This window comes from Leptidea sinapis, chromosome 15, assembly GCF_905404315.1.
Source record: "Leptidea sinapis chromosome 15, ilLepSina1.1, whole genome shotgun sequence".
NCBI classification, from domain to species: Eukaryota; Metazoa; Arthropoda; class Insecta; order Lepidoptera; family Pieridae; genus Leptidea; species Leptidea sinapis.
Window position 1 is genome coordinate 7,931,733 of NC_066279.1, and position 13,768 is coordinate 7,945,500.

At 36.3% G+C, this 13,768-nt stretch overlaps 1 protein-coding gene across 2 annotated transcripts in view; it reads right to left on the reverse strand.

Annotated features, from left to right (window-relative positions):
• Positions 1-13,768, reverse strand: part of LOC126968483 (uncharacterized) — a 63,338-nt gene that overhangs the window by 3,503 nt on the left and 46,067 nt on the right. Inside the window, exons 1-4 of one of the 2 annotated variants that reach the window (XM_050813551.1) lie at positions 7,182-7,387; positions 5,735-5,876; positions 3,081-3,223; positions 607-726 (exon numbers count right to left, since the gene is read on the reverse strand). In XM_050813551.1, coding sequence (XP_050669508.1) covers positions 607-726; positions 3,081-3,223; positions 5,735-5,876; positions 7,182-7,317 — 541 coding nt within the window. In that variant the 5' untranslated portion in view covers positions 7,318-7,387. Of the gene's footprint in view, positions 1-606; positions 727-3,080; positions 3,224-5,734; positions 5,877-7,181; positions 7,388-13,768 lie in introns of those variants that run through there. The other variant, XM_050813552.1, reaches the window with a different exon arrangement.

A 13,768-nucleotide genomic window follows, 5' to 3' on the forward strand; every position in this document is an offset into this window, starting at 1 on the left:
ATAATTTCAATTTTTTCCTATATGAATATGAATTGACGCACAGTTTGACAGTTCTGATGTGACAATATTTCATTATAAGAACAGGGAATTATACGAAATAATTATTGTTATGATGGAACCTCTGCAAAATACGTAATTTTGCACATTCATATTATATGACTAGTTTATTTATAATATAAATATTGCACCTTGGGACGACCAGTCACAAAGAGATATTGTCTGTTTAAAAATAGTTTGATAATAACGTCAAGAATACTATTTAGAAAAAATTGGTAATTTTATGACGATCATGATGAGTTTATTATATGTAGGGCAACATATAGAGTAATAAATAGAGAATATAACTCGATCGGATGATACGCTGCCTGCCCTGCTGAGTGTCTTGCGGTCGTTCTTCTCAGGTCTGAGGCAAACTTTTTCGAATGGGGAACTTTTTAACTTTCAATAAGTAATCATATCCCAATTTGAATAAAAATATTTGAATTTAAAATGATTCAAAGTACATAATACGCTAACGGTATTAGAAATCTTTTCTAGAAAACTTATAGAATGAGTTTAGATAAATGATGTTAGTAATGAGTGAGTGAGAGATGAATCTGAACTAACCAGGGGGAGGGTCGCTACTCTTGATCACGGAGGGCCTGGTGTAAGGAGGTGGTGCAGGTCTGGAGCGGAGCCGCATGTCGATGGGAGCCTCGTGCTTCACCCCGGGATACTCTGGAGGTGCTGCAAATATTAAAAATATATTTTATAAAAGTGTATAAATTATCATATATTAGGATAAGTTTTAGATTTTAAGATATTGATGCGCCGCAATTACCTCTTTTCTTGTAATTTAGTTATGGCAATTTATAGTGCATTCCTGCGATTTCGTGTAGCTAGAGGAATAGCTTGTCCAATTTAACCCCCAGAAGATTCAAGTTTGCGCGTTTACCACTAAAAAAACCCCATTTGTCGTATCTCCGCTCTTCGACAACACTTCCCTTAAAGCCTCGCATAATATCGGAATACTGGGTCTCGAAATCTCGAGCGATTGCCAATTTCGTGTCCATCTGGAGGGCAAAGCCAAATTGGCTTCAAAGAAACTGGGCGTCATTAATAGAGCACGGCAATACTTCAAGTCAGCCCACATTCTAGCGCTGTACAAAGCGCAGGTCCGGCCACAAATGGAGTATTGCTGTCATCTCTGGTCTGGCGCACCCCAGTATCAGCTCGATCCATTTGACCGCGTGCAACGCAGAGCAGCTCGAATTGTCGGGGACCCAGTGCTCTGTGAACGGCTGGATCACTTGGCGTTGCGTAGAGACGTCGCTTCATTGTGTGTCTTCTACCGCATTTATCACAGGGAGTGTTCCGAAGAGCTGTTTAACCTGATTCCTGCCGCCGAAATCCACCTTCGCGCGACACGCCACAAGTTAGGATATCATCTCCACCATCTGGATGTGTGACGGTCCTCCACAGTGCGGTTTTCAAGGAGCTTTCTTCCACGTACTACAAAGCTGTGGAATGAGCTTCCTTGTGCGGTGTTTCCGGGACGATACGACATGGGTACCTTCAAAAAAAGCGCGTACACCTTCTTTAAAGGCCGGCAACGCTCCTGTAATTCCTCTGGTGTTGCAAGAGATTGTGGGCGGCGGTGATCACTTAACAACAGGTGACCCGTACGCTCGTTTGTCCTCCTATTCCATAAAAAAAAATACCATAGACAACAGACTCATTGTCATCTGAGAATTTAACATAAGTTGTCTCTTGTGCCACATAATAATATAACAAAATTGTCACCAATACAGTTCGTACGTAAATCGCAACATACGCATCAATATACGCCTATTGCATCAAGCAAATTGAGACTTCATCAGTGATCAATGATCTATTCATTAAGTTCTCGGTGTAACGCAACGCATAAATCCTTTTCCTACACACGCCGAGAGGAAGTAACAGACACCTTAGCACCAGGAGTTTCTAGAGGATTAGCGGAGGCCCCCAGCTGCAGACCATCGCGCCTCGGAATCTCAGGTACGTCATGACGGATTGCAATTTTAATAATATCATATGTTTTCCTACGCACGCACTAATACAGATATTTTTTAAGTTACCCACTTTGTTACTAACACATTATGATCCTTTGTTAGTCGAAATATAATTTATTAATATTATAAATGTATGCAGCATCCTTCAGAGCTTGAATATTGTAAGCCTGTGCCTATAACGGAGCCCTGTGTCTTGTTCTCTATTTCGTCAGCCTATAAAATATGATCCATAAAAGTTATATGATTAATAAGTTTTATTATCTCGTGATTCATTTTATTTTCTACTGATAACCCATTGAAATGTCATGACAGTGAATGAAGTCGAATTGCTATTAACTAGCTCTCTGTAGTGTATATGTCACTCGGTTCGTCATTTTGTAATAGTTCTTTTTATGATAATAAGGGACAAGACGAGTAGGATGTTCAGCTGATAGTAATTGATACGCCCTGCCCATTACAATGCAGTGCTGCTCAGAATTCTCAATAATTCTGAGTGGCACTACAATTACACCCTTAGAAGTAAGATGTTAAGTCTCATTTGCCCAGTAATTTCACTAGCTACGGTGCCCTTCAGACCGAAACACAGTAATGCTTACACATTACTGCTTCACTTTAGATATTCAGAAGTGGAGTAATAGGATTTACGACAGAGCCATTCTTTTTATAAAACATTTGAATTTATTTATAGATAATGCCTGAACAGTGGCTGGGACTTTATTATAGAAGTGTATACATTTACCCTTAAAGCTATTATGTATCTTATGATTTGAAACACCATCGCATACATTTGAGAGTGATACTTGATTTATTATGGAACGGCATAATATAATTTATACGTCTAGATTCTAGATAGAGTCTCTTGCTGTTAGGCAACGCAAAATAACAGGCTCGGTTCATAAATTTAGTGTGCATGGCATATACGTCTTACACTCGCGATACATCAGTAACTTTAGTGTGCGTGCGTTGCTGAAAACAGAGGCTAACAGTTCACCGCTATTATTTCCGACGTGTTCTTAACTGGCACAGTTTAAAATACCGTATGTATTATACCTTTTCCATTGAGTGTCAGGTTGGCAGGAGCGTCTTCTGTCTCATCTGACAACTCGCCGTCACTGTGGCGCTGCGTTCGCGCCACTGTCAAAGTACGCTTCTCGTTGAACGACTGCGAGCGTAGCGCCATCTTGCAGTTGTCTCTGGAATTATGTATGTCAAATTGAGTAAGGTCGGATAATTTACAAAAGAAGAAAGTGCAAAATACGTCTTTCCAAAGCATATTGCTAAGAAGTTTTACAACACGATCAATGATATTCCGTTGGTACACTCTGGCTGAAGTCTTTGCTCTTATTTCATGAAAATGAAGCTTTAATACTCCTTGACAAGATCCCAATCCATGACTTACCCAGGGTGATGACTACGTTGCCCTTCCGACCACTCGTGGAGTTCCTCTAGAGTCTAGAGTGGTGAGTTTTCTTCCACCACAACACCCCATTGTGATTTATTACTAACCTCTAAATTTTTTTTGAAATGGCGTAATATGATCGAAGTTTCTAAATAGTTATTTATGTAAATTTTGTGTAATAAGGGGTATTAAAACACGAATGTGGGTGTCTTAATACCCTTTAGTACACAACAGTTGCATAAGTAACTATTACGGTACGGTACGTCCAGTTCTTCTCAGAAGGTACTCATCGGATTCGTATGGTAACGGCACCGACCCCACTTACGGCTGACAACGGGTACCCGTGGCAGTGAATAAACTATCCGTAATCGATTGCACGAAGACCAGACCAGACCATCAAGACGACGAGTTGTTCAAACTTCGAATTCCTTTGACCAGGGTTCAATGTGCAAACCGGTTAAAACAATCCCGTCAGTATTTGAAATACAGTGAGGTAAGGTGCATTTTTCAGACGAGTGTAAAGTCAAATTTGCCATCAGAACGTTTCAGCTCTTTACTAGATTTATCATTAAATAATCCATCTGAAGTTTACAACGTTTTGGCGACGATATCTAGTGTATGTTCAGTTGGATACCTAAATACAAAATGAGTCATATGCTGGCGTATAATTGAGTTTATTTGAGTCTGATATCTTTGTGCGCTTTGGTGTCGAGACACTGGCCCGTGAGGCCCAAAGGCACGAAGGATGTACAATGTACTATGTATATAGTACAATGTACTATATACATAGTACATCGCCTAAATAGGGCACGTATTATATAGCACGTGAAAGCTGGAGAACGCTGGCAGCTATATCGGTCAACGGATCAGCCTAGCTATCCAACTCGGAAATGCTGCAAGTGATTTTGGTACACTACCTCGTAGTGATCGTTTTTAATTCATGTAATACTAGTTGCTGCCCGTGACGTTGTCCGCGTAGACGCTATGAAGCAGAAGAAATATATATATCTAAATATATATTTCTTGTGTGCGTGTGTATGTCACTGAACTCCTCCTAGGCGGCTGGACCGATTTTGATGATATTTTTGTGTGTTCCAGTGAATTTGAGATTGGTGTGTGTCTTTAGGTGGATTCGAGAATGGTTTAGATTCACAATTAAACTACCTCCTAAACGGCTGGACCGATTTTGATGATTTTTTTGTTTGTTTCAGTGAATTTGAGATTGGTTTAGATTCTCAATTCCGTCCATATTATATTATTCTCCTGCTTATGTGTATGTTAGTGAATTCCTCCTAACGGCTGGACCGATTTTTCAAATTTAAGACGTGTGTACAGACGACAACGACAACGTCTTTCGGATCCTACATATATATATATTATGCCTGCATTAACGTGATAATAAGTAGCCTATATTATGTTGTCCCAACCTCTTGTTAAATTGTAAATTTGAATTAAATCTATTCAGTAGTTTGCCCGCCGCGCGCCGGACCGCACCATAGTATCGCGCACTCGTCATCGCCGTAACTATTAAAAATATTTGTCCAAATGACGAAGCGTGAAAGATAATGCTTATCTATTTTAAATAACAGAAGAGATAAAAGTGTTTATTTGAATATAAGAATCAATTAAAACTACAAAATGTATATTAAATAAATTATCAATTTTTTTGCATTTTTTGGTCCACTATTTTGGCGATAATGGTTTACACACAAAGGAAAGATATAATATGTTGTCCAGGGTTGTTTTCGTATGACTATTTAAGATAAATATTTCCATTATACATTATATACGTGTAACTCAAACGGTTTTTGCGGCGTACACTTATCGTTATATTTTTCATTTCTTCTTTCATTCACTCTATTTCTTTATCAATTATAGCCTATGTGTTATTCTGATGTGTAAGATATATTAATGTAAAGTTTCATCAAAATCCATTCAGTAGTTTTTGCGTGAAAGAGTAACAAAGATACATCGATACATTCTTACAAACTTTCGCGTTTATAATATTAGTAGGATTAAGTATTGTAAATATAGTAATAAGTATTGTTTTGTTTTGAACAATGATTTCTTTTAAAACGATTAAGTATATAGAAACAACGGCAGCCCTATAGATGTCAAAAAGAAGAAGAGGAAGACCTGGTACGAGATGGAGAGACGAGGTAGTAAATTACAAAGGAGTGCTATGGTACCGTAGAAGAAAGGGGAAACTGTTGTTCAGCAGTAGATGATATATAAGAAATAATAGGTAACTTAAATAGTTTGTAATAAAAGCATAGTGTTTTAATAAATAAATATAGAAACAAACCTGGGTCTGTAGTCAGGAAGGCGTGTGTTGCGTCGCTCTCTGCGCCACTTCCCAATAAGCTCTTTCGGCTGGCTTTTGGGTGTTTCTGGAGACTGGGTCCTGTCACACTCCGACTCGCCGCTCGACGCTGTGCTCGGCGTTTCTGTAACAAATGGAAATATTTGATTCAAAATAAAAAAATAATTTTATAACTTAAACTTTATTCAAACAAAACAATTCTTATAACTATATATACAATACTATGATTACATTAATTAAAACTATCATTACGGGGAAGCGTACCAAGAATACTGGCAGCATTACCGCGTTGTATAGCTGATGATCTGTTGATCCGAAATAGCTGCCTGCGCTTGAGTTTCCTATTGAGGCCCCACGGGCTCACTTGACCGACATATTTGCGACGCTTGCTGTCTTCGGCAATCAAAGCAGCAGCCCCAGCACCAACTGACGTAACAATGACATGAGAAAGAGCCATTAGTAAATTAAATAGGATTTTTAAATTACTTATTGAACGTCAACATCTATGAATATGCCTCAAAGCTGATAAGAACAGGCGCAATAAACTGAGCGGGCCTATGTTTTTATTCAAATCGCACTACAAATAAATTTATTCAGAGGCGCTCCATTCTCAAGGTTTGCTTTACTTACCTACACCACAAAATGTATTTAACTGAACGAAATAAATAATAAAATAGTAATAAAAGTAAAAAAAAAAACTATAAATCACCCCTCTATAAATATAATATTTTTTTAAATATAAATGCAGTGTAAAAAGAAACAAATTTCATATGTTTCATATGTTAGATACGATATAACGCCACTCACCACAGCCTAGACCTAAAAAGCCACAGGAATCGAACCCCCGATAATAATTGAGACGAAAACTAATATCATCCGGTATTATAATGAAAAAATAATTACTACTGAAGATATAATGAAAAATAATACGTGTGTAAAAGCTCCTGATGAGAATATAACCGAGTGATCTAAATCTATACCAAGAGTGTAAACTGGTTACAGTGACACATACTGAAGTATATAGCTCTTCTAACGAAAACTGAACACTGTATAACCATAATATCTACTATGAATTAGTATAGTAAAATTAAAAAATATTACAGTTATTCATTTGATGATAATCTAAAAATGTAAATCGCAAATATATAACATTAAAAAAATATACCGTTTTTTGAATAATCCTTTATAAAAAAAAACCCAAACCTAAATTAATCGGAATTACCAATACGTACATGGTTCCATATTTTTATATGCATTCTATATTTTTCGAAAATGAAGACATCAAATCTATTTCAATTTATAATTTCTACATATTATTATGTAGTAATCTGGAAATAGAAAAAAATTTTAGAACGAAAATATATACTTCTAGCAGCTTTCGTACAGGAAAAATTACGGAAGGAAATAGAGCGCATTTTAATTGGGGTACCTTTAAGCGGTGAAGCAATCCATGGCTGCCAAAGAGGCAAGTTAAACTTCGGTGAGCGAGGGGGTTCCATTGATGAACAATATTCAATACACGGAGCCCTAGGAAGGAGCAACAAGCAATACGGCAGTCCCATCATCAAAACACAACACCATTCCAACACTATATTCCACAAACCAGACAACTGTCCGCGCCAATAATCCTTGGAACAATCGGGATAGACAACGCATTGGCGGCTCGGCACAGGTACTACTGAAGGTCGGCTGAATAAAAAACGAGCTGGAAGAGATTACATTGGAATAAATAAATGAGATGAACAAAAAATCAACCGAAAAGGAAAAAGAGCATCACGCCACATCCACGGGGCCGGACGTTAAGGCGCTTCCTTCGAGACATTTATACAGGCTGCTCTGGATTTGGATCCAAAATCAAAAGTCGTTCTTGTTTGAAATAAGTTTACATATTTAGTAATTATCTTAAGTATACCAAATTATATTATTATTACAGGCACGTTTCATCTTAGCACGGGCACAGTGCAATATGGACCAGGATCGTCTTGTAGGTAAGTTATGCCATTGGTTATATTTTTCGATGCATAATGGCCCAAATCACTATCTATAACTGTTATTGTAATACTGCATTGCAATTTTTTTTCTGCGTCATGGCAATCTGTTATTTCAAAGAATAAGCCACTGTTTTGGCAGCATATATCAGTCATCTGCGAGAGCCCGAAACTGATGTAAAATTACTTTGCATCAAACTCTCCATTTATTATTGATATCTTTTACTGAGTTTTGTGATATCATGTCTCTTAAGCCTGGTGAACTGGATGCCACCCTTTCCGCTCAAAGACTTGGCTAGCTCGTTGAAATGGGTTGTTAGTTTCTCCTGGTATTTGAGGCTAGTTTGGGTTATTTCTTGCCGGACAGTTTTAATGCCGAGGTCTAGGTACATGTATTTGTTACTAATACACTGTGGTGTGTGAACATGGTTCTTATTGTTTTGTTCTGAAATCTTTCTAGTATTTCGATATTACTATTACTGGCAGTCCCCCATAGCTGTATACCGTATTTTCATATTGGTTTGAGTATTGTTTTATAAATAAGCAATTTATTGTTGTCATTTAATTGTGAGTGAGGTCCGATACGCCAATTAAGATTGCGTAGTTTTCCGTCAAGCTGTTTTCTTTTAGTCCAAATGTGCTTTTGCTATGTCAGTCTCCTGTCTTAGTGCATTGCAAATGTCACCGCTTTACATAAATATCATACACTCGTTTAGTTACATATTACTTCTAAGTAACATAAACACCAATATTGTTAAATGTAAGCACTTACGACGGTATTAAAGGAACTATCTTAGAAAGATTTGTTTATTTCTAAAGGAAATTTGATCTATCTATCAAATGAAAGAAATCACGATTTAAGCCAACCAGATAACCAAGGAATATATTTTGGGACTGCGAGTAATTATTACGTAGTCCTTCGAAATCTTCCAGTCACACAAACAATTGTTTCACTTTATTCCACCACCAATATAAATACACAAATATTCATAATTCTATGTCAGGCTTCATCAAAGAAAATAATTAATATAATTTTTAAATTTATGATTCTTTTCATTCAAAAGAAAATTTCCATACGAATCCAAAGTGCCATTTACATACAATATAATATAAGTGAGCATATTGTTTGACAATGGTAACAAAACATTTTTGATGCACAAATTGAATGCACATTGTTAGTATTACTGAGAAATAAGATAATCTAAATACGACCTTTAATACAATTGAATTGATGAACTGAGAACAAAATGTTTTATTTCGATATGACTTATTATCATCAACTTTAAGAATGACAAAGTATCTTTTTCACATTCTTAGAAAGAAGAAAGTAACCTTAAATTGCCATAAAATATAAACGCGTACCAAAAAGCAGTATAGCTTAACACGATAAGAATAAACGTTTAAAATTCATGCAATAAAATTTTTTAAAAATATTTTGAAATGTTTTCTACGTTTTGAAGTAACAGATTAAAAACAAAAAAAATTGTAACGGGTTCATCGTGAGTTAAGCTTTTTGAATAATTACAACATTATGACAATAATCTTTCGATGCAAGTACAGTTTTACTCAATATTATGAATTTTAAAAATTACTGTTCTCTTTTCCGAATCAATAAAGATCAATTTGGCACGAAGATAGATTCCCTGGAGAGTACCTATATAAGAAATGAAAAGTGGCGATGAAAATTTTATAGGGCATCCAACTTTCTCAAGTAAGAGATAAAATCATTATAATTCAACAGGAAATTTTTTAAGTTAAACATGTTAGGACATTTATGCCTATGGTGATTTGAAAAAACTATTTCAATATTATACAATGATACAAATAACTGATGAATCTGTTTCATGTGTTAATTACCGATGTAGCGCGGACAGAAGCTAGTAATACATATATAAAGAAATGTGTGGAATTTTGACACACCCCATATATGGAATACATCAACCTGTTCGCTTCATTCATGAAAGTGCGTGAGCGCAGGGCGCGGGGATTAATGAACCCTCTCTTCGCCTCTACCTATCTCTGCCCATACAGCCTTATAAAATACCCACCTACAATTTAAATCTTAACACCATAGCAAAAGGTTTAAATTAAAATTGCGAAAACATGCAGCCCATTAACAGTTTAAACAAAATAATATTTATTTGGAAGGCAATAAGATTGATATTTAAGTGATGGTGCAACTAATGATATAGTTCGAAATTACGGTGTTTGTATCCTTGGAAGGTTGTGTTTTATTTTGAAGCGGTTGTATGCTGTGAGAAGTTGCCGCGTTTTGGAGCGCCGTGTGAGCATTAGCTTTTTATTATTGTCTAATAGAGCGAGCGGTAATAAGGCAAGCCGACACAGGTAAGAGAACCTGAAGGTTACACGCGGGGGGTCAGTTATTAATTATTTGGCTTATAATCGTAGATAAAAAAATCATAACCATACTAGAGATTACCGCCGAATTAAGTAAGAATATAATGTGAGTTGAATACCTGTGTATGTATAACCCAACTACTAACTGAATATTATTTGCCTTACACTTCTAAAATGTACTTAAGGCATGTCCACATAGTGTTACATTATTATTATTTGAAGAGGGTGGCTGTTTCTCTAGTCCTGTAGATTCCTAGTAATACCGCGTCCAAAATTGAACTATTGTGTTCGCCACTCATACTTATCGCTCGAGCTTTGCCGCCTTTACGAACCGCAGTATTTTCTTGACGCGAGTATTAAAAACAGCAGCTGGGAGCAGGGTGTAGTCACCAAAGATGGTGTAACGCTTATGCATTAGTTGGCTGCAATCGCTGAGTAGATGAAGAGGCGTTTCATCAGCCTCAAAGTTGTATTGCATACTAAAATGAGAAGCATCTAAGAAGACAACCGCAAGTGCGATGAAAAGATGAGATAGAACGGGCTACGGGGGAACTGGATGACTAAAGTCAAGTCACACGAGCTAAAGAAGTGTTAGGCTATTATTGTCTAACAGGGCTGAACAGAAAAAAGAAGAAGACCATATTTTAGTGGCATACATAGTCTAGATTTGAAAATATCTGCATACAATCATGTCTGCCTCAAAGATTACGTTAGCTTCATTGTTACCAAGCGGCTACAAATGCAGGTGGGTAAAAGTGTGCATAAACTTGAGCATGAGTCAACTACTAACCCTCACAAGTTGACACTCTCTGAACAGTGCAAGCAAAATTGACCTCAGTGGATCCAGTGAGTTACTAACGTCAGGCCTCTGACAACCCTAAACACAACCTGCTAGAGTGCCTTTGAGCACAGGTAGAGGATCTACCTTACATGCAACCCTGATCTACTCCTCTTAAAAACTCCAGCTGAAAATTTATTAAATTAGGCGTTCTTTTGCGAAAGTCCATAATTATCCAAATGTTGTGATTTTTATTGAGTTTAAATTTCGCTAAGTTTTGTTTGAATCAATTCGACACGTGTTTCGCCTCTACACGAGGCATTCTCAGGAAAGGTAGCCTCGCCAAATTCTGGCACGAGACTGAGTCTCGTTTTAGGAATTTACACTCAATAAAAATCATAACATTTTGATAACTCCAGCTGAGGAAAGAATAGGTAACTTATCCTTATGTGATAGCCTTGACTTCCACACGTCCAAGGGTGTTGGAGTTGACAGGACTTGAGCCTGAGAACATTTAGGCGGCACAGTGGATCGTGAGATAGTGTAGTGGGTTTGTGCTACAATTATAAAAATACTTACTAAATACTTCTATTTATATTCGTTCTACAAATACGTTCAACCCTCTTTTCAGTTACTTAAGGTATAGCATACGATGCGCGAATAATGAAAAAAATTGAGTAATGTTATAAAATGAGTTTAATTACTTAAATGTTGATAGTGAATAGCGGGCAGGTAGCACTTGTCTGAGGGCCCGTGGCGTTTCGTTTGAATGAACACGAAGCTTGGACCAAATAAACGAAGGATCAAAAGGAATAAAACACCGAAGCCGTTAATTGAGCTCCGCAGGGAACTTTCAAACCACCGTTTGGCATCTAATTTAACACTTATATAGTCAAATTTCATTTCATTTGTTCTAGGTACCAGATAATTAAGTTTTCTACACATAAAATGTATATAAATTATTAATAAAGTCCCAGCCGATGTTTAGGCGTAGTGGCACTACTATTATTATAGTATATTCTTTGCTATAGCGGAATATTACTATTTGCTCGAATTTAATCCATCAAACAGCATTATATTACCAATCTTGCTTAGTAGATATCAAATTCTTTACTAATAGTGTTGTCTCCGCCAAGGCAGTACCTACGCGTCGACCATTGTTTAAGCCGGTCTATATTTAATTAATATATTAGTAATTTAATTATTAGTTAGTTACTAATATAATTCTCTCAATCTATCATCTATCACCTATAAGTGCACTCCTTTTCATGGTCCTTCGAGCCGCACAGTGTACATTGGACGTGTTACATCATGGTTTTATTTAAAGTCTTTTGTTCCACTAATTAGGGTTCCGAACTCAAGGTCAACCATCGGTAGTTAGGAATCCACTGTTCTTCCGTCCGTCCATCTGTTTGTCACGCCTGTGTCATATTATGTATAATATAACAATACCGCAAAGGTTTTTCAGCTGAAATGTTAGCAGAATGTGTTTTGCTTTTGGCATTATAGCAACAAATAGTAAAAAGAAAGGTGACGAATGCCAAAACAGTCACCATTATAGTAAAAAAAACTACCACAGTATTTAATAAGTGTCGGAAACCTTCTTATGGCATGTCCAGCCGAAAAAAATGAACATGTAATGCAAAATTTTTAATAAATAATATTTAGATTGCTCTGGAAATATTAAAATTAAATAAGTAGCCTCTAGCAAAGAGGCTGGCAAATTGAAGGGTCTTGTGTAATTCGGTAGGGTGAAGGTTCCAGCGGCGGAGTGCCTCGAGGTACTTCGCATCCGCTCTCAAATCGTTTCCTCGGAGGCACGCAAGTTAAAACCTAAGTATTGATTGTAATTTATAAGTTATATAACATATTGTTGTGCGTACGAGATTTAAGAATAAGAATAAGCCTGTAAGAAAAGTTGTCAGTAATTATAGATTTAAAATTAAAACAAAGAACTTTTTAAGAGGTTCTTTTATTTCAAAAGTGCATGCTGCGAATAATAGATCAAGAATAACAGGTAAGTTTGTACTCAAATATTAATTGAGACGTTGGTTGCTGTGTTACTTAAAATAACGGTTAACGGTTATAAATTAATCGAATGGTATCTCCAGACGAATGTAGATATTTGATGCAATCTCATTGATGATAAGCGCGAAGAATGATCTTGCAAGGCTCTCGCTATAGGTAACGAAAGTGCTAGGCGTCAAAAAAATTAATAACCAAGACATTCGCTCAAATACAATGAAAAAGATAATAATTTTATCAATGGTCTTAAAATTGCAATTGAAAATTTGAGAATTACAGAAGTAGCAAATAGCGCATTGGAAGTTGGAACCTTTTAAATTAATTGTCGTTTAAAAAAAAAAACAATAAAAATTTCAAGAGTTACTTGTATATGCTATCAATCTAAGCACACTGTAAATAATAAAGGATAGGATTGACCAGTCACCGCGAAGAGCGCTGTAATGAAAGCTGCTTATGACAACTACTGCTGAAATTTTGACAGCATAATATCGAAGACAGCGACATTCAAGAGAATAAGAACGCCTTATTATTTGGACAGACGGACGGGTTCGCAACAGTCATTGAGTCCCAAGTAAACTATTACTGCAGTACGTTAATAATGTTAGACATTATTTACTTGGAAAATATTCAAATATCCCTTTTATACTAGAATATTCTTGCACAACAGAAATATTGTATAAATTAAACCAAAAATATTACATTACAATATTATATATTATCCGAAATAAATACAGGCACAAGTAAAATGGATTCCGACACCGAAGAACATCTTAAATATAATAATAAATTCTTAGACAGATACAAATTATAAACGATTTCTTGAAAACAGCAGTAAACCGGAAACAGATATTTCGACCATCAACATTA